An 18,987-nucleotide genomic window follows, 5' to 3' on the forward strand; every position below is an offset into this window, starting at 1 on the left:
GTGTGTGTGTGTGCTTGCGTGCGTGCGTGCGTGTGCACCGTACCAGCAGAGCGAGACATTTCATGGGTGTGTGACAAAAATGACATGAGGCGAATGTAACAGTACACCTTCAACTGGGGCGAGGACACGGAGGCTCTATATCACCTGACTTCCTCTACAAAGGTCATAGGCCATTGACAGGGCGGTGGGGGGGGGGGTTGTGGGGGGGATGGAGGGGGGGGGGGGGGGGGGGGGGGATGGATGGATGGGGGGGGGCGACAGGCGCAGCTGTTTGGCTGATGGTTACCGCAGAGGAGGAAGTGGTCGACTGTACTTATCCAGGATGTTCTAATTTGATATGAAGTCCGGACGTGGCTTTCCCTTCTTTCTTTCCTTCAGTGGTCAGCCTTTTCATGTGCGGCCGTCCACATCCTCTATCGGCGGCGGGCGGCCGAGCGAGCACGACATGGACAGAGATAAAAGAGAACGACAGAGTGTTGCTGGATGAACGGAAAAAAGGAAGAGAAAAAAAGAAGAAGCTCCCATAAATGTTTCCTTCCTCTTCATGCGTTTTGTTTTCACACGTTCCCGTTATACGAAGCTTCATGGCGTCTTTGAGTCTTGAACCCTGTTTAAAGACATGGCTCAGGCATGAAGGAAGCATGAGTTCAAGTCCGTTGCTCTCCCCCAGGTTGGCGGAGGGTGTGTATAGAGCCCAGGATCACATTAGATGATTGACACAGGGGTGAAAAATGGGTTACAAAATCGTGGGATAAAAAATATATTATATTTAATAAAAAAAATACATGGCTAAAAATAGTAGATTTTACAAGCTTGCAATGTGATGATTTGTGATAATAATATACTGTATAATATGGCCAAGTGTAAATCACCCTTACGAAGCTCTGGATGGGCTTCACCAAGTTGTAACAGCTAGTTTCTGTGGCTTCACCCCATAACAACTGACCCTGGATGGGCTTCACCATGTTGTAACAGCTAGTTTCTGTGGCTTCACCCCATAACAACTGACCCTGGATGGGCTTCACCATGTTGTAACAGCTAGTTTCTGTGGCTTCACCCCATAACAACTGACCCTGGATGGGCTTCACCATGTTGTAACAGCTAGTTTCTGTGGCTTCACCCCATAACAACTGACCCTGGATGGGCTTCACCATGTTGTAACAGCTAGTTTCTGTGGCTTCACCACATAACTACTGACCCTGGATGGGCTTCACCATGTTGTAACGGCTAGTTTCTGTGGCTTCACCCCATAACACCTGACCCTGGATGGGCTTCACCATGTTGTAACAGCTAGTTTCTGTGGCTTCACCCCATAACAACTGACCCAATAGAATCCTGGATGGACCATTGTTATGATGACCCACTCAGTCCCAAAGAGCTCATATACATATTCACATTTGGAGAGTGTGCATGTTGTATATTGCAGCTTTTTCAGACCATCGAGTGTTTGTAGTACTTTGTACGTAATGTGCGTGCATGCTTGTGTGAGTACATGTGTGCGTGTGCTTGGGCAACGGTTATTTGTGCACTCATGTTTCTGTGCATATAAAGTGTGCACAGTGCACACGGCTTGTATTTCTGTATGTGTGCACATACACTACCTGTGTGTGTGTGTGTGTGTGTGTGTGTGTGTGTGTGTGTGTGTGTGTGCATGTGATCTGTGTGTTTGGAACAGAGGGCCATGTGTGGGAAGATGATCAGTGATTCAGAGTTTAGCAGAAACAACGGCTCCAGGTCTGTGTAAGCACAACACCCAGTCAAGAGCGCACCTGTGCCCACTTCAGAGGCAGGACACAGCACTGCCTGCCTGGGGCGACTGTGGCTCAGGAGGTCGAGCAGGTCGTCCAATGATCCATGGGTCGGCGGCTCGAATCCCGGCTCCTCCTGTCCACATGTCGAAGTGTCCTTGAGCAAGACACTGAACCCCAAACTGCTCCCGATGTGCTGGTTGGTATACCTTGCATGGCTTCCGCTGCCATCGGTGTATGAATGTGTGTGTGAATGGGTGAATGTAATGCACTATGTAAAGCACCTTAAGGATAAAGGCGCTATATAAATGCAGCATTTACACTGGCAGGGATGATTGTTGCTATCTCTCTCTGTCTGTGTGCACTGTGTGGGATGTGGCAGCACGTGTATATGCAATGCTTTTTCTCTGCGTCTCTCTCTCTCTCTCTCTCGCTTTGTTTGTGTTCAGTACACGTGGTGCACACACACACATCGTATACTGGATGTGCCCCCGCCGTGTCTCTGTGTGTGTGTCTGTGTACGTGCGCACCACCACCACCACCCACACGCCCACCCGCCTTTTCCTTAATTGTCCCTTGCAATGGCGTCTCGCGCACCGTGCTCCGCTGACCTATACGTACGTGTGCAGCTCGCTTTATGGCGTGCCCGGCTCCACGTTCACTCTTCACGTGCACCGTGTGTGTGTGTGTGTGTGTGTGTGTGTGTGTGTGGGGGGGGGGGGTTAGGGGGCACCGCAGCCCCGCCCCCACACTGGCCCCTGCTGCCCTCTCTCTCTCTCGCATTAGCACGTTTAGCTAACTTCCTCTGCCCCCGTGCCAACTCCTGCTCTCTCCTCCGGACGCCCACTCCTCTCCCACCGGACACAGGAGCGAGCAGGGGGGGGTTGGGGGGGGGGGGCTGGCGGCGTGCCACCGCTGCTGATCCTGCTAGCCCGCCGCTAACCCTGGTTGATGTGGCAGTGAGCCGTGAAGAGAGCCCCCCCCCCCCCCAACCCCACAACCCCACGTTCCACATGGCACGGCAGAGGACTGTGATCTCAACACAAAGGGACCCTCAGTGTGTGTGTGTGTGTGCACATGCTATATAGGGTGCTGAGTGCATGATTCTGTGTGAATGTGTATATGCATGCACGTGTTGTAATGTATCTGCGCCCAATTGTTTACGTGTGTGTGTGTGTGTGTGTGTGTGTGTGTGTGTGTGTGTGTGTGTGTGTGTGTGTGTGTGTGTGTGTGTGTGTGTGTGTGTGTGTGTGTGTGTGTGTGTGTGTGTGTGTGTGTGTGTGTGTGTGTGTGTGTGTGTGTGTGTGTGTGTGTGTCAGGGCGGTTGGGGGTGATTGACAGCTTAAGGATCCCGCCTCTTATGTCTGATTGCACACAAACTTCCTGCTAGACAAAAACAGGGACGGGGGGGAGAGAGAGAGAGAGAGAGAGAGAGAGAGAGAGATATGGTAAGGGTCTGCTCGACTTAAATGAACAGAACAGATGTGGGCCAGATGTGTGTGTGAGGTGGGGGGGATAAGTAGACGGAGAGAGAGAGAGAGACCCATTTCAATCTGGACTCTGCATTCACACACTGACAGCTTTGTTCATCTCAAGGCAGGAAAAAGAACACACACACAGATGCTCCATTTCTCAAAGACGCACATGCTCACAAGCACACTTTCTCTCACTCACTCACTCACACACACACACACACACACACACACATATAACCACCCACGCACAATTTTGTCAATGCCTCTCGTGCATACGAGCACATTTTCTCTCGTACACACACACACACACACACACACACACACACACACACACACTCTCGCACACACACTCATCCACTTCACCTCATCCGTTTCGCCCCCCTTCTCTCTCCATCCCTCCTCCTCCTCTCCTCTTTGAGGTCTCTTTGAAGTAAGGACAGTACACAGGAAGCAGCAAGGCACAATCCACTGCTCAGTGCATTACACCAGGAATGTGTGACCCCCCCCCCTCTCTCTCTCCCCCCCCCCTCTCTCTCTCTCTCTCTCTCTCTCTCTCCCCCCCCCCCTCTCTCTCTCTCTCTCTCTTTCTTTCTTTCACAACACACACGCACACACACACACACACACACACCATACTAACTTGCATTAATACATACTCATAATAGACACACACACGACACACGACACACACACACACACACACGAGACACACACACACACACACACACACACACACACACACACACGGTAAGGCACGTGTGGATATAATGCATTCATACTGTATACACATTCATTGATGCTCTTCTGGCACAAAGCCCTCCATGCTTGGCTATGTTTTGTTTTGTTTTGTGGGGAGGTTGTTCCATCCATCCAGACGCTGATCCCAGTACAGCTGGTTGTTTTGTGGGGAGGTTGTTCCATCCGTCCAGACGCTGATCCCAGTACAGCTGGTTTGGGAATTGAGATGTGTTGTATTGGGGTGTGTGTGTGTGTGTGTGTGGGGCTCCATGTGCATGTGTGACCTCACAAACAGATGTTGCATACATCAGGCATTGTTGTTGTTTTATGTGGGAGAGGGATATGGACGGGGGGAGAGAGAGGGAGGGAGGGGGGGACGGAGGGAGAGGGAGGGAGGGGGAGAGGATGACCTTTGTCATACTGTCGGTGTGTCATAACCTTCTTTGGACAGTCAGAGTCCAAGAATTCTGTTGACATCTGTACACTCAATGTTTAATTACCATGGACTGACTGTACTAGTTTCATTACCATGGACTGACTGTACTAGTTTATTTACCATGGACTGACTGTACTAGTTTCATTACCATGGACTGACTGTACTAGTTATTTATGTACAGTCGTGCGGAGAAGTCGAGTGGCGACAACGCAAGTGCATTTACGCGGGTGCGGTCCCGTGAAATTGTCGCTCGTTCCGTGCACACTGACCAGACCGGGATTCTTTTTTTGTTTTTTACGTTTGCGTAAAACATACAATAGCTAGAGTATAACATAATGCTTAAAACACCAAAAGATTATTCTGCTCCACTTCATCTAAGGGGCAAATATTGCACTTCTGCTCCACTACAATTATTTGAAACCTTTAGTCACTGATGGATTTGATATAAGAATCATGAAATGGGACATAATTAATGTTTATTATTAATTAAATAATAATAATAATAATAATACTTTCTATACTTTTGATACTTTAAGTACATTTTGATGTCAATACTTTTGTACTTTTTGTACTCGAGTAGATCTAGCAGTACTTTTTCCAACCACGGTTGGAGGAAAAGCCTGTCTGTTAAAATGATCCGTTATGTAACACAGCCAGATCCGAAGAGGCTCCCCCAAGCCGCTCTTCAAAGGAAACCCGGCTCCATGCTTTTCTTTTTAGCCTGTATACACAATCCGAGGCCTGACAAATTCACGTGGATTTGCTTGAGTTCCGACTGTTTTCCTGTTGTCATGTGAAACTGTTATTGCTGTCTTTCAGCATGTGTTGTTGTCATACTTGCCTGCAGCGGCAAAGATAATTTCCTGTCTCTTTTTTTTTTTTTTTTTTTTGTCTGGATGTTTGTGTCCTGCGTGCCCATCTGTCTGTAATAACGGCCCCACTGTGACTACGGGGTTTTGGGGTTTACTGTGTCCAGATTAATGGACGTGCTTCTACTTATCGTCTCTGTTTTTATGTTGTTCAGGTCTGGTTTCCATTTGTAAAGTAAACAAAGAAACAGAAACAAAGAGGGGGCATTTTCCTAACCAATTTTCTTTTTTTGTTATTTGTACAACAAAACTCCAGTGGTCGACGTAGAGGCCTGAGGGGAAATCACTGGTAATATAGCACAGGACAAAGATTCATAATATGCCTTTTATTACTAGAGAGGGTAGGGTGATTAATTCGGAATTGGCAAAATTATACAGATTTAACAACCGGTGCCGCCAGCATCTTTCAAAATAAAGACGCTAGATTTGACTCTGTAAGGTACCTTTGGTTTCCCCCCAAAAGAGGCATAATCTTCCGTTCCGTAAAGTCTCTCTAGAAGCCTTTATGTTGCAAACGGGATGCATGCTGAAGTCAGAAATGAAGACCGAACAAACATTGTCCTTTTTAGTCAAAACCATGGAGAGCTGCCTCCCCCTGGCCAGCAGGGGGCGCCTGATGGAGGGTAAAGGAACTGGTTGGAATAACGCGTTCCTTCCACGCGCTACGTCCAACCAGGGAAACTCATTCATTCGCAGTGTGTCACTGCCCTATTACTCCCGGCCTAGTCTCCCTGGCCATAACTACTTCATAACAATAATAAAACACAAACATTAAGACAGCAGGAAGGATGTCGGCTAACACTGTTTTCAGCTATATATCATTATATTGTGCTTTAGCCCCGAGCCAAGTAATACTCCTGCTTTTATTGGTTTCCTTCCTCCGTGCCAGGCGTGGTTCTCTGGTCCAGAGGCTGGCTGTTCTGTCCGACGTGCTCCGTTATCAAGCAGGGCTGACCGTGGACCACAATAGAGCTCTGACTTCAATGCGTTGGGAAAGGCGACGTGTTTGATGGAGGAGCTGTCAGGCTGATGGGCCTCCTAGTCACGAGTGTTCACTTGAGGGAACGAATCCTACGGGCGTGACCTTTGATGGAAATGAACTGTGCATGTACTCAACGCGTACTGTAATACTTGTGTACAGTTGTAGGTACATTTACTTACAGTAGAACTACTGCCACGCGACTTACTGTACTATTTACTTCAGATTTTGACACATTTTGAAAACCCTGAAATGGGATGTTCTCAAAATGTTTTCCTTATATCTTTTTCTGACAGACATTCAAGACAAGGTACATACAAATTGTGACAATCACAAAAGAGTGAGTGTCAGTAGACACATTTATACTAATACAAACAACTATGTAAAACTATAAAACATAGTCAAATGGTAAAATCCTTTTTTTGTAATCTATGTACATTATATATTGATTCCATTAGTGTTGTACTTTTTTATAATTTTTGTATACAGGACTTTTACTTTGTGGTATTGCTGTGGTATTACTTAAATTAAAAGTAATTCTTCCACCACTGGTCGTAAGTGTTCACAACACACAGGTTGGATATCCGCCTACTGCCTAACCGCTCCAATGAACGGCTATGTGTGTCCCTAATGTGTATATCTCTACGTATGTATGTCTCCAAGTATGTCTGTTTGAGTACGCACAGCTGCAATACCGCTGGGTGACTTAAAGTGGCACTGTTGAGCAGCGTGGCCGTGTGTGTGTGTCTCTCTATGTCTCATCTTCTCTACGTATGTCCCTATTTTTTATGTATGTCTGTTTAGTTCAAACATTTCCTGTTATTTTTCTTTTCATCTGCAGTCTCTAAACGGTGTGGGACACCGGCGGTCACCACCAGTAGCATTCCCCCGTGGTCACCACAGCAGCAGCACCATGGCGGAACCGGGTCACCACAGGAGCAGCAGCACCATGGCAGAACCGGGTCACCACAGCAGCAGCACCATGGCAGAACCGGGTCACCACAGGAGCAGCAGAATGGCGGAACCGGGTCACCACAGCTGCAGCATCAGCAGCATCATGGCGGAACTCATGGGTCACCACAGGAGCAGCAGCAGCATGGCAGAACCGGGTCACCGGGCCGGCGAGCACCACCGCCACGACCCCAAACCCTGGAGCGAGGAGGAGGACGGCGACAGTGACAGTGACAGCAGCAGCCAGTATACCGTACTGGCTGCCGCTGTTACCCCCGCGACCCCCGCCTCCTGTCACACTGCTGGAAGAGGAGGGAGGGAGTTGGAGGAGGAGGACGACGAAGAGGAGGAGAAGGAGGACAGAGAGGTGGACGAGGAGGAGGAGGAGCTGAGAGGACAAACGCCTCACCCTGAGGAGGTCCTCTCTGCTCCTCACCCCACCACCACGCTGGAGTCCACCCTGCAGCAGATCGTCACGCAGCTGGACATCCTCACTCAGGTCAGTGCCGGGAACGGAACGGCGGTGGTGGTGCAGATTAATAAATTGGATTAATGAATAAATTGCGGTCGGATTTAGTATAAAGTATTGTCAATCTACAAGCTCACAACGCGTCGCAGCGACTTGTAGATCGGCTATTATTTATACTACTTGTACAAACAATGTCACTCACCACTCTCTGGACAGTTCACCAGTGTTACGTAGTGGTTGTATTTATCCGTTTCCATGGTAACACGCCGTCCTGCACGTTCTCACATTGCAAGGTATTTTCATACAGCAGGTCATCGGCAGGGTAAAGAACTGAATCACAGTCCCACGCCAAGCGTATATTCCTCCCTTCTGTTTTACTTCGTTTTAAGCTTCTCTCAGACTCACTAGCTTGCCTGTTAGCACTGTGTTGTTGTTGTTGTGCAACAGGACACGACTTCATAGGCGGCTAATTTGTACCAGATCACGGAAAATTATGTAATTAAAATACTACTAATGCACGCACGCCGAGATTTTGTGTGTTTTAAAAGCTATAATGAGCATATACACTTATACAGTAGATAGATGACATTCATTTATTTCCCGCATTATTTCACCCGCGGTTTATCCGATATTAATTTATAATATATTGAATTGACCCAATTCAATATATTGAATTGACCCAAATCCGCCATCCGCTGGTCTCTATTGTAGTAGTTCAACAGTCCAGTCAAACACACAGACTTCATTACTTTGGCCATATGGTGTAAATGGTGCTGCTGTTATCTACTACACAATACTAGTAACACTTCTTATGCAGGGGAATTCTTCATAAAGGCGCTAGAGTGCCAAAGCAGATGGGCAGATTTTACTCTGAAAAGCATAATCTCCCATTACTACCTCGCGCTGTCACACCTCATCTCTCTTTAGAAGCGTATATATTCCAAACGAGATGCTTGGTTATGTCGGGAATGAGGACAGAACACCGCCGTCCTGATCAGAACCATGGACAACGACGTTCAGAGAGAATATATAGATGTTATTTATTTTGAGTATTTTAAGTAATGGGATAATATTTCTTTGGTTGGTAGATCACCTTGAGCTGGCAATTTTAAAAGTAGACCTCAAGTCAAAAAAGTGTGGGCACCCCTGATATAGACGGTTCTGTCGGCCCGTAAACAATTAAGGAGGTAAATTATGTGCGGATGCGCAAAACATGTCCAGGATCGCTGAAGAAGGCATGGCCAAGCAAAAAAATTATAATAATGGATTACAGTGATTGCGTTTTATATCATTTAAAAGGACCTAAAGAGACGTCTATACACGTCCTTAGCATCCTGCGGTTTTATTAGAAAAGACCTGTGGAGATGTCCTTATAGCACAAAAGGGGGGCGGCAGTGGTTCAGGGGTAGAGTGACCAGATGGAACCCTGCTTGGTTCCCAGTTCCAACCCGGGCTCCCCCAGAGTTAGCGTCCTTGAGCAAGACTCCGAACCCCGAATTGCTCCCGATGTGCTGTTTGGTGCCTTGCATGGTTTCGTCCAGCATCTGTGTGAATGTAATGCAGTCTCTGTAAAATGCCTTGGATAAAGGCGCTATATACAGTAAATGCACCATTTAGATATATTTGAGTTAAATATACTTAAGTTACTCTACACAGCCGCTACTCTCCAACAGACGGTGGCGTTGTTGGAGGAGCGCCTGACGCTGACGGAGGACAAGCTGAAGGAGTGTCTCCTCCACCAGGCGCAGCTCCTGCAGCAGGTGCAGGGGCAAGGAGGAGGAGCGTCCGACCAGGAGGGGGAAGGAGGAGGAGCAGGGGAGGACCAGGAGGAGGAAGGAGGAGGGGACGACCAGGAGGAAGGAGGAGGAGCAGGGGAGGACCAGGAGGAGGAAGGAGGAGCAGGGGACGAAGGAGGAGGAGCAGGGGACGACCAGGAGGAGGAAGGAGGAGGAGGGGAGGACCAGGAGGGGGAAGGAGGAGGAGGGGACGACCAGGAGGAAGAAGGAGGAGCAGGGGAGGACCAGGAGGGGGAAGGAGGAGGAGGGGAGGACCAGGAGGGGGAAGAAGGAGGAGGAGGCGAGGACCAGGAGGAGGAAGGAGGAGGAGCAGGGGACGACCAGGAGGAAGAAGGAGGAGGGGATGACCAGGAGGAGGGAGGAGGAGCAGGGGACGACCAGGAGGGGGAAGGAGGAGGAGCAGCAGACGACGAGAACATGGACCAGCATCTTGACGAGGAGAGGGAAGGAACAGACTCTCCTCCCGTTGAGGACCAACCACTTGATTAGACTCGGGCGTCGCTTCCCGCTCACCTCCCCACTTAATATTGAACCAGTTCAGAGTGTTTCCACTGAAAATGAATTGGTTTCAGGACCATAAAGGTTTTGTTCGGAACTGGAACGTGAACGAACGCACCAACGGTTTCTAGAGTCTAGAACGGAACCAGTTCTAGAACCAAAGGTGGTGGGAAAACAGGCCACGGAGAAACACATCATGTGCTCGCCGACCGGAGGAGACACAGGTGGTTCAGAAATATAGTTAAAAGGATGAACGGTTCGACCGACCTCAAGCGGTCTTGGTCACCGGGGCGAAAAGGGCCTTTTCCTCCTATTTACAACCGTTTTGAACCACTTGGGGAACTGAACTTGAGTTGACTTTGTACTTGAGACAGTTTTTTTTTCCCCCATCTAAACCAAATCTCTTCACCAAAAACGGCTGATCTACAAGCTCACGCCTCGTCGCAAGCTTGTAGATTTGCTGTCTCTGCCGAATGTTTGGGGGGGCGTGTGTGTGTGTGTGTGTGTGTGTGTGTGTGTGTGTGTGCGCGTGTGTGCGTGTGCGTGCGTGCGTGCGTGTGCGTGTGCGTGCGTGCGTGCGTGCTGGTCTGACCTCTTCCTGGTGGTCTCTCTCAGGGGTCAATGACTTAATCAGGATTTGGGGGGTGTGTGTGTGTGTGCGTGTGTGAGAGACGGTGTGTGTGTGTGTGTGTGTGTGAGGGAGAACGAGACACCAATCATGTTTCCTACTTGTCTCTCTCTGTACTTCTTAAGAATATCCAGCTGTGCAGTCAATCATAGGACATTCCTGTGTGTGTGTGTGTGTGTGTGTGTGTGTGTGTGTGTGTGTGTGTGTGTGTGTGTGTGTGTGTGTGTGTGTGTGTGTGTGTGTGTGTGTGTGTGTGTGTGTGTGTGTGTGTGTGTGTGTGTGTGTGTGTGTGTGTGTGTGTGTGTGTGTGTGTGTGTGTGTGTGTGTGTGTGTGTGTGTGTGCGCGCGCGCGCTTGCGCTTTAGTGGTTGAGTTAAATGTTCCTAAGAGTAAATAGAAGAGGTTTTTGGTTTATCTCAGCGTTATGACATGTAATTGTACTCCTTTCACTGATGTCTTTTCATAGTTATCTTATTTATATGAATAAAACCTAAAGTATTGATTGATTGATTGAATTCATTCATTCTTTATTGACTGTAAAGGCACAGGCAATACAATTAGTTACAACACACCAAATTGAATGAGGTGAGCTATAAAAGCCAGAGGCGTGTTTCCAATGTGAACCATAATGACAGATGTCTCTTTGTCTATATATAATATATATAATTCAAACATCCAGCTCAAGTTGAGTTAGGAGGTTTTGGCCGAAGCGCTTTTTAATACTTTTCATTGGTTCAATATTTGTTTAACCAGTACAGACATGAAGGGTGTTCAATAGCACTAATGCGTGGGGGGGGAAAGAATCAAAAACCTGAAAAATGGGACGATATATTGCTCTTTAACATGCATGTTTATATGTGTATAGCCTATTTATTATTTTTTTCCTCTGCTCGTTTTGGCAACGTAAATGTGCTTACGCATGTTTCATGATAAATGCATTTTTTACATGTGATGCTATGCTTTTTTGTTCTTGCTTAATGTAAGTCGCTCTGGATTAAGACTTAAGAGTGTCTGCTAAATGCCTAAATTGTAAATTGACTTTGGGGTGTTTTGGCTCGCTCTCTCCAAGACCACAACTCCCAAGAGTGTACAAACATGGACACTCTGGGTTCAATCGTAAGGAAATGGACACAAAGGGCCCATTCGGTTACATTTGTATAAACGCTCCCGTAGTTGGCGTTTTACCACGTACTGGACTGTACCGTATGTGTTGCCAGCCCTGCATTTCCTCTGTGTGACATACTTTGGGATGTCTCTCTCTCTCTCCCAGCCTATGGAGTCCGGTGGGCCCGTGTGTGTGTTTTTCCAGTGGTGGTGGTGGAGATGTGGTGAGGGAGAACGTGGCCAGACCCGGGCCCGACAGGAAGCCACACAAAGAGAGGGCTGCTCTGCTCTGTTCTGCTCTGCTCTGTTCTGTTCTGTTCTGTTCTGTTCTGTTCTGTTCTGTTCTGTTCTGCGCTGCAGCGCTGGCTCCTGTTTGCTCTCCTCCACCACATCCTTCCCCGGTCCTGCTTCCAGACCACCTCCCGGCCCTGTTACATAAAGTGGCGCAGCCCGCAGAGAGAGAGAGAGAGAGAGAAAGAGGAGGCCCCGGGCCCAGAGGAATGGTCCAATACATCCACAGGGTTTGGTGGGTGGGTGGAGGATGTAAGTAACGCTATAGCAAGTAAAGATGCACCTGTAAATGAAAAGTTTGTGGAAAATATTTCATGCTTTTTCACGTGTGTCCCTATGTCCTATGTACCTTTTAGAAACAAAGTGCCATGTTTTTAGTTTCTGGATAGTCAGTGTGTCACTTTAATGACACCATACCACAATTCCAACATGTTTTGATTGTGCACGAATATAACCTTTTCCCTTGTTTAATTATTCTTTCACATTGTTATAATGATCATCAGACTCAGAGCATAGGCCTCCTATATCTCCCTCCTATCCCCCAGTCAGAGTTCACAGTTTTAATGAATGTAGAATGATGTGCAGAATGTAATTTACATACAAATATGAGTGAATTAATTTATTTGACTACATTTTTTTAATTGTTTATTTACCGATAATTGTTTTTCTTTTCATGCCAATGTGCCAGTGATCACCCTGCTTTGTGCCAAGGTTGGCACCAGTGCCAAAGGTTGCTGTAGACTACTGTCTAGCGCCGCACCGTGCAGGCATCTGTGTCGCAGTGCGATCCGAGTGAGACACACACACTTTATCTGGAAATAAAATAAAATAAATAAAGAATAAAAATAAAAACGGGCACCTGCTGTAACCCACAATGCATTGCACTGCATGGAGGTGCGTGATCACTGTACCGTACTACTGCACTGTACCATCATTCATACACCTTTTTTTTCTTTTCCTCTTGGTGTCCACACTGGCCTGGTTTGTAAACACACACACACAGTGTGAATGTTGGAAAACTAATATGTGATTAATTCATTTGTACACAAAATGTGATTCGTTCATTTGTAGACCAAGTGATCTGCTTGCTTACACCAAGGGGAAGACTGCACCGTATAGGCCCTGTTTGACAGTAATTAAGGTAAGTGCAAAAAAATGCATTCATGTATAATTAGACACACACCCACACACACACACCTTCGCCTAGGAGGCCTTGTGTTGAAGTTCAGTCACACACACACACACACACACACACACACACACACACACACACACACACCTTCGCGTAGGAGGCCTTGTGTTGAAGTTCAGTCACTCAAAAACTGAACTAAATCATGTTGTGTCCTGTTTTCTTTACACTCTAAAAGGTCAACTTGACATTCAGGCTTTTTACTGTGCACTCATTTGTAGATAATGTTCCACCTTTGATTCCACTAGCAGCTCATTAAATAAGCTCTGAGTTACACATACTAGTATAAACACACACACACACACACACACACACACACACACACACACGCACCCATTTCATAAAACATACACACAAGAGCCTCCTGAAAAGCACAGACTCACAAAATAAAAAAGGTAACACACACTTTTATACCAACTTACACTTGCCTCTCATTATGTACACACACAGCACCCATTTTATGGAGCGCACACACACACACACACACACACACACACACACACACACACACACACAGCCGTGTGTACAAGGCCAATATAAACGGTGTGGTGTATAGTTGCAATGTGTGTGTGATGCTATAACGTGTTAATAGCTTCCTGGAGGAGTGTCTTCCTGTTGGTTGTTAGTGACACAGCTTGGTCTGTTGGCTCAGTTGTGTGTGTGCGTGTGTGTGTGTGTGTGTGTGCGCGCACGACGGAGATGGAGAGAGATTGGTTTATGGTCTGGGTTGTGGATTTATGGAATTATGTCACAAATCAGAAGTGCTGTGTGTGTGTGTGCCTGCATGCGTGTATATGCGCATGTGTTTCATAAACCTGCATAGTAAAACTTCCCTCCTTTCCTAACACCTTATATGGAGAGACGGAAGGTAAACATTATCTTAAGGTCCCTGTGGACTTGATAGACCTCTTCCCTCCTCCCTCCACCTCCTTTAATTCTCTCCTGTTTCATTCTCTTCTCTTCTCTGGCTTTCTGGTCCCGCTGCCGGGAGAAAAAAAAGAAGAAAGAAAGAAAGATGGATTATATTTTAGGAAATTCCCCCTTAAAGCCCTTCAGGGATTGAGCAGGTAAACAGATGATTGTCGAGACAAAGGAGGGAGTGGAGGGAGAGAGAGAGAGAGAGAGAGAGAGAGAGAGACAAAGGAGGGAGTGGAGGGAGAGAGAGAGAGAGAGACAAAGGAGGGAGTGGAGGGAGAGAGAGAGGGGGGGGAGGAGGAGAATGGTGCAGTAGAGACTATTGAATTACACGCTGAGGTAAACGGTAAAGTCAAGATACGACCGTGTTCATGAAGAGCATGTTGTTTGTGGTGTGTGCGCACACAGTGTGTGTGTGTGTGTGTTACTGTTACACTTTTACTATACATATGGAGACATTTGTTCCTCACAAGTATAGTAATACAAGTACACATTTAAATGACTATATGTAAAAATGGAGATATGTTTTGCCAAAGGGACTTTTGTTGTGTCAGATTTGATTTGTCAAGCTTGGTGAAAGAAGACAGAGTATACTGAATTATGTAATGTAAACATGCTGTAAATGCATTAATTATGTAATGTACTAAACATGCTGTGAATGCAATTGTGAAATGGTGTCTTAATACAAACCCATGAGGGTTGGGCACATTGTGTGCAGGACACGAAAATAAATAAACAATCAATCACATACACATACACACACAGTGACACCTGTTCAAACAGGGACAGGTAAACGGCAACACCTGCGCACCGTTAACCTGCTGCTGGTTGCGCTGGTTAACAGGCCCTCTGTTTGTTTTCATCATGTGACTGTTGGCTCATGCCTGTTTGGCCACAAGACCTTTTATAACAAGCTGCTTCCGCTGTCCGCCTCACGCGGGGGGAAAAACACACACGACGACGGCCTAGGAAGTTGTCTCTGCTCAGTGCTTGTAAAATGTTCCCTCCTGCCATAACATAGGGCAGGGGTTGGGCTGTTCCCTCCTGCCATAACATAGGGCAGGGGTTGGGCAACTTTGACCATGAATGAAGAGGGCCACTATATTTCCACACTCACGCCAGAGGGCCACGTTGCATATTACTGTCGTATAGCAAAAAATAGCCATCGCACTGCGACGTGTTTTGAGCTTGTAGATCGGCAATTTTTTGTTATATTTGAATTGAAATCCTGAATTAATATTTTTTTCGCTATTTTTGAATTGAAATCCTGAAAAGTAACCTTTTTTATTTAATTTCAAATGCATTTACTTATAATTATTAATTATGTGGTTACAACTTGGACCTCAACATTGTTGAAGGTAGCAGTTTTTTTTTATGTTTTTTTTTTTGCCGCTTTCACCTTTATTTTATATATTTTTTATAGACAGTAGGCTGACAGGAAATGGGGGAGAGAGATGGGAGAGTGACATGCAGTAAAGGCCGCCAGGATCGGGAGTCGAACCCGCAGCACACTGCCAGACTCAGGCTACCGGCCAAGATGCCTGGACCGCTGAGCCACGGCCCAGGCCCGAAGGTAGCAGTTTTAAGATATTTCCCCCCATGTAGAGATTAGAAACTAAATGTCAAGGACAATGTCCTGCGAATTTCAATTTCCTGTGCAAGTTCTTACTCTCAACATGCACATCCTGAGCAGCTGTGGCTCAGGAGGTAGAGCAGGTCGTCCAATGATCCATGGGTCGGCGGTTCAAATCCCGGCTCCTCCTGTCCACATGTCGAAGTGTCCTTGGGCAAGACACTGAACCCTACATTGCCTCCAATGAGTCGGTCGCTGTAAGCTCGCCACCATTGGTGTGGGAAGTGAGGACGCTGGCGTCGACTGTTCGCCGCTTCACCTCCCAATGTATGAATGAATGAACCATTGTAAAGAGCTTTGAGCACTTGGAAAAGCGCTATAAAGATGCAATTCATTATCATTTCAGATAATGACATGGGACTGGGCTTTTGGCCTGTTTTTCTGTTCTTTTTTTTTTGTTTCTTCTTTGTGAAGGCATGATGCATGTTTTATTTTTTCTCTCTAGTTTATATATGCATGGCACGTCTTCATTAACCGAATGTGGAGATTTCGTGACGTCGTTATGGCAACGAAAAAAACAACAACTAATAAACAAACAAAAAAAGAAAGAAAAGAAAAAAACAAGCACCAGATTGTAAATGTGTGCCTTCATTCATCTCGTGGCAGTTTGAGCGGTTTAACCCCAGGAATGAGGTCAAGGCCTCGCAGAACGACGTCAAAGTCGTCTGTGAAACCATGCGAAGAATGTGTGCATACGTCCGTCGCTCCCACTCGCAATTCACACCGCACACAGCGGGACACAATACATCGTTTAATCCAAGATATGCCTAACAGGAACTAGAGCATTTGTGTGTTTTTATTAGCATTCTTGAACCAGGAGAGGCAGCAAATCGGAAATGTCTTAAATAATTGTCATATAGTCACATAACAAATTGGCACAATTGGCCAGCCTAAGGTCATGTTTATATTACAAAGTTGAACCACTAAAAGGCTATACTTAGTTGACTGTAACTCCTAAGAGGTAATAATAATAGTAGGCCTCTCCTGTTTTTGATCTCTACTCTAAATGTCTTTTGCCAAATGGTTAACTGAGTGAGTCCGTTGGGAAAACCAGTTATTTTTCGGTGAGTGACTCATAGCATTTTAGGCTTAAGCGCATAGCGTGCCGTGACACCTTTTAGCGGGTGAGTTGTGGGGCTCAGGCCACTCGTGGCCTGTTTTTACAGGGTTTTGTGTGTTGAAAGCTCATCTCCGGTGGACAGGGGTGGCGGGAGAGCGAGGGGGATAAATAGAGATGGAGAGACAGAACAGAGAGGAGGGGGGGGGGTGGTGGGGGGGGCTGACTGACTTCCGCAGAGGGAAGGTTCAAAGAGACCTCCGCTGCTGTCTGATCTGTTTGTTGTCATTTGATCCCCCACCCTCTCTCTCTCTCTCCCGCCTCGATCACTCTATCTCTCTCTTGTTTTTCTCTCTTGTTTCTCTTTGTCTCGCTTTCTGATTTTCTCTCACTCTCTCTCTCTCTCTCTCTTTCCCTTTCTCGTCCTGTCTTTCACTCTCTCTCCACGTCCCTCCTCCTCCTCTCTCGTCCCTTTCTCTCTCTCAGGAAGCGGAGAGAGAGAGAGAGAGCCGTGGTTCTTTACAATGTGCTTCCTCTTTTCTCAACCTTTCACGGACAAATACAAGTTCCTCTTCTTTCTTTTTGGATTTCCTGCACAACACCCCCCCCCCCCCCCCACCTCATATTGGTTTACCTTGCATATGACATGTTGATTTAACTGCCTGTTACCTCGTGATCAACAGCAGAGTGCATTTCCCCGAAGGATCTCGTTAATTAACTGTGTTAAGTAGCACATGCCTTTTGGTACGTTCATGCCTTTCAGTTGAGACATAATTCCCTTGATTTATTTACGTGCCCCTGATATGTTTTCTGTGTCGCGCTAATTGTCGCCCGGCCGCTTCTGCAAACGACGTTGACGCTCTGAGGCAAAGAAAACAATTACTCCGACAGTCTGAAACCACTCGCTCTGCACGAAGCAAAAGCACTGGACCATTTGATGTTTTGTTCTGTGTACATAAACTCTTATTTTCATTACAGCTGGAGTCATTTACCTAGTCAGTTATTTAGTGGAATGGCATTTTCTTATTGAGAGTGATTTTAATCAAAGTCGTACGATTTGTCGCACACGTTAGCGCAGTGGAATTTGTTCCCCGTATTTGACCCATCTCTTGGAGCTGTGAGCTGCAGCCAAGGAGCGGTGAGCTGCAGCCAAGGAGCGGTGAGCTGCAGCCAAGGAGCTGTGAGCTGCAGCCAAGGAGCGGTGAGCTGCAGCCAAGGAGCTGTGAGCTGCAGCCAAGGAGCGGTGAGCTGCAGCCGTGCTGCGCTCGGGAATCATTTGATTAGTTGATTTGACCCCCCAATCCAACCCTTTGATGCTGAGTGCCAAGCAGGGGGGCATTGGGTCCCATTTTTACAGTCTTTGGTATGACCCGGGCCGGGGATCGAACCCCGACCTCCCAGTTTCAGGACGGACACTCTAACCGCAAGGCAATCATCTCAAAGAAGAATTTATAGCTAATATTGTAATCTATATTTTTACATAGATGTGTGTAAAGATGCTTGAGATTTGGATATACTCCTGGCCATGCTAAAATGGAGGCTGCAGTTTTGGTATCTGTGAATTTAACTGGAGTAAAGCTCATTGTTTGCTCATTTGAATGTTACTATTTTGTTATACAGTATGTGTGGACATTAGAACAAGTTTAACTGTTCAAGCTACTAAGGAACTTTCACCCCCAGATTAACATAACACAGCACGGTCCGAAATGAACTTCAGTTGACACACAAAAAGTCATTCTCAACTTTTTTTTCCCTTCTTCTCCTTTGCCTACAAAACAAATGGTTAACTGTTCAAGCTACTAAGGAACTTTCACCCCCAGATTAACATAACAGCATGGTCCGAAATGACCTTCATTTGACACACAAAAAGGACCTTATTAAGGTCATTCTCAACTTATTTTTTCCTTCTTCTCCTTTGCCTACAAAACAAATAAAAAGGCAACCGCCGGCTTCCCATAAACCTTGTGTGCTTCCGCACTATAGTTCATGGCTGCTATCTTCCTGACGTTTCCGCCCTTTTTGCTCCAGAATTGTCGGGGGGGGGGGGAATCCGGGAACATGCTGCGTCCACCAATAGGCTACCTCCACCACCACCAGCAGATAAGGAAGTGTCCCACTTCCTCCTGGCGTCCTGCGTGCTTATTGGACCAGCGCCATGTGGGTCCAAGGTCTTTACAGAGACTATACCACATCCCCTTCCTTCGCCCTCATA

The 18,987-nt window shown here is 46.8% G+C and overlaps 1 protein-coding gene across 1 annotated transcript in view; it reads left to right on the forward strand.

Annotated features, from left to right (window-relative positions):
- The window catches only part of poc1b (POC1 centriolar protein B), a gene marked incomplete at its 3' end in the record, with an annotated part of 91,917 nt that overhangs the window by 66,326 nt on the left and 6,604 nt on the right, over positions 1-18,987 (forward strand). The window contains exons 11-15 of the mRNA XM_080762228.1: positions 7,087-7,449; positions 7,615-7,695; positions 9,339-9,425; positions 12,051-12,233; positions 16,325-16,385. Of these exons, the coding sequence (XP_080618354.1) occupies positions 7,087-7,449; positions 7,615-7,695; positions 9,339-9,425; positions 12,051-12,233; positions 16,325-16,385 (775 nt within the window). The remainder of the gene's footprint in view (positions 1-7,086; positions 7,450-7,614; positions 7,696-9,338; positions 9,426-12,050; positions 12,234-16,324; positions 16,386-18,987) is intronic.

The sequence above is a fragment of the Protomyctophum bolini genome, assembly GCF_963924005.1.
Source record: "Protomyctophum bolini genome assembly, chromosome: 4".
Lineage (NCBI taxonomy): Eukaryota > Metazoa > Chordata > Actinopteri > Myctophiformes > Myctophidae > Protomyctophum > Protomyctophum bolini.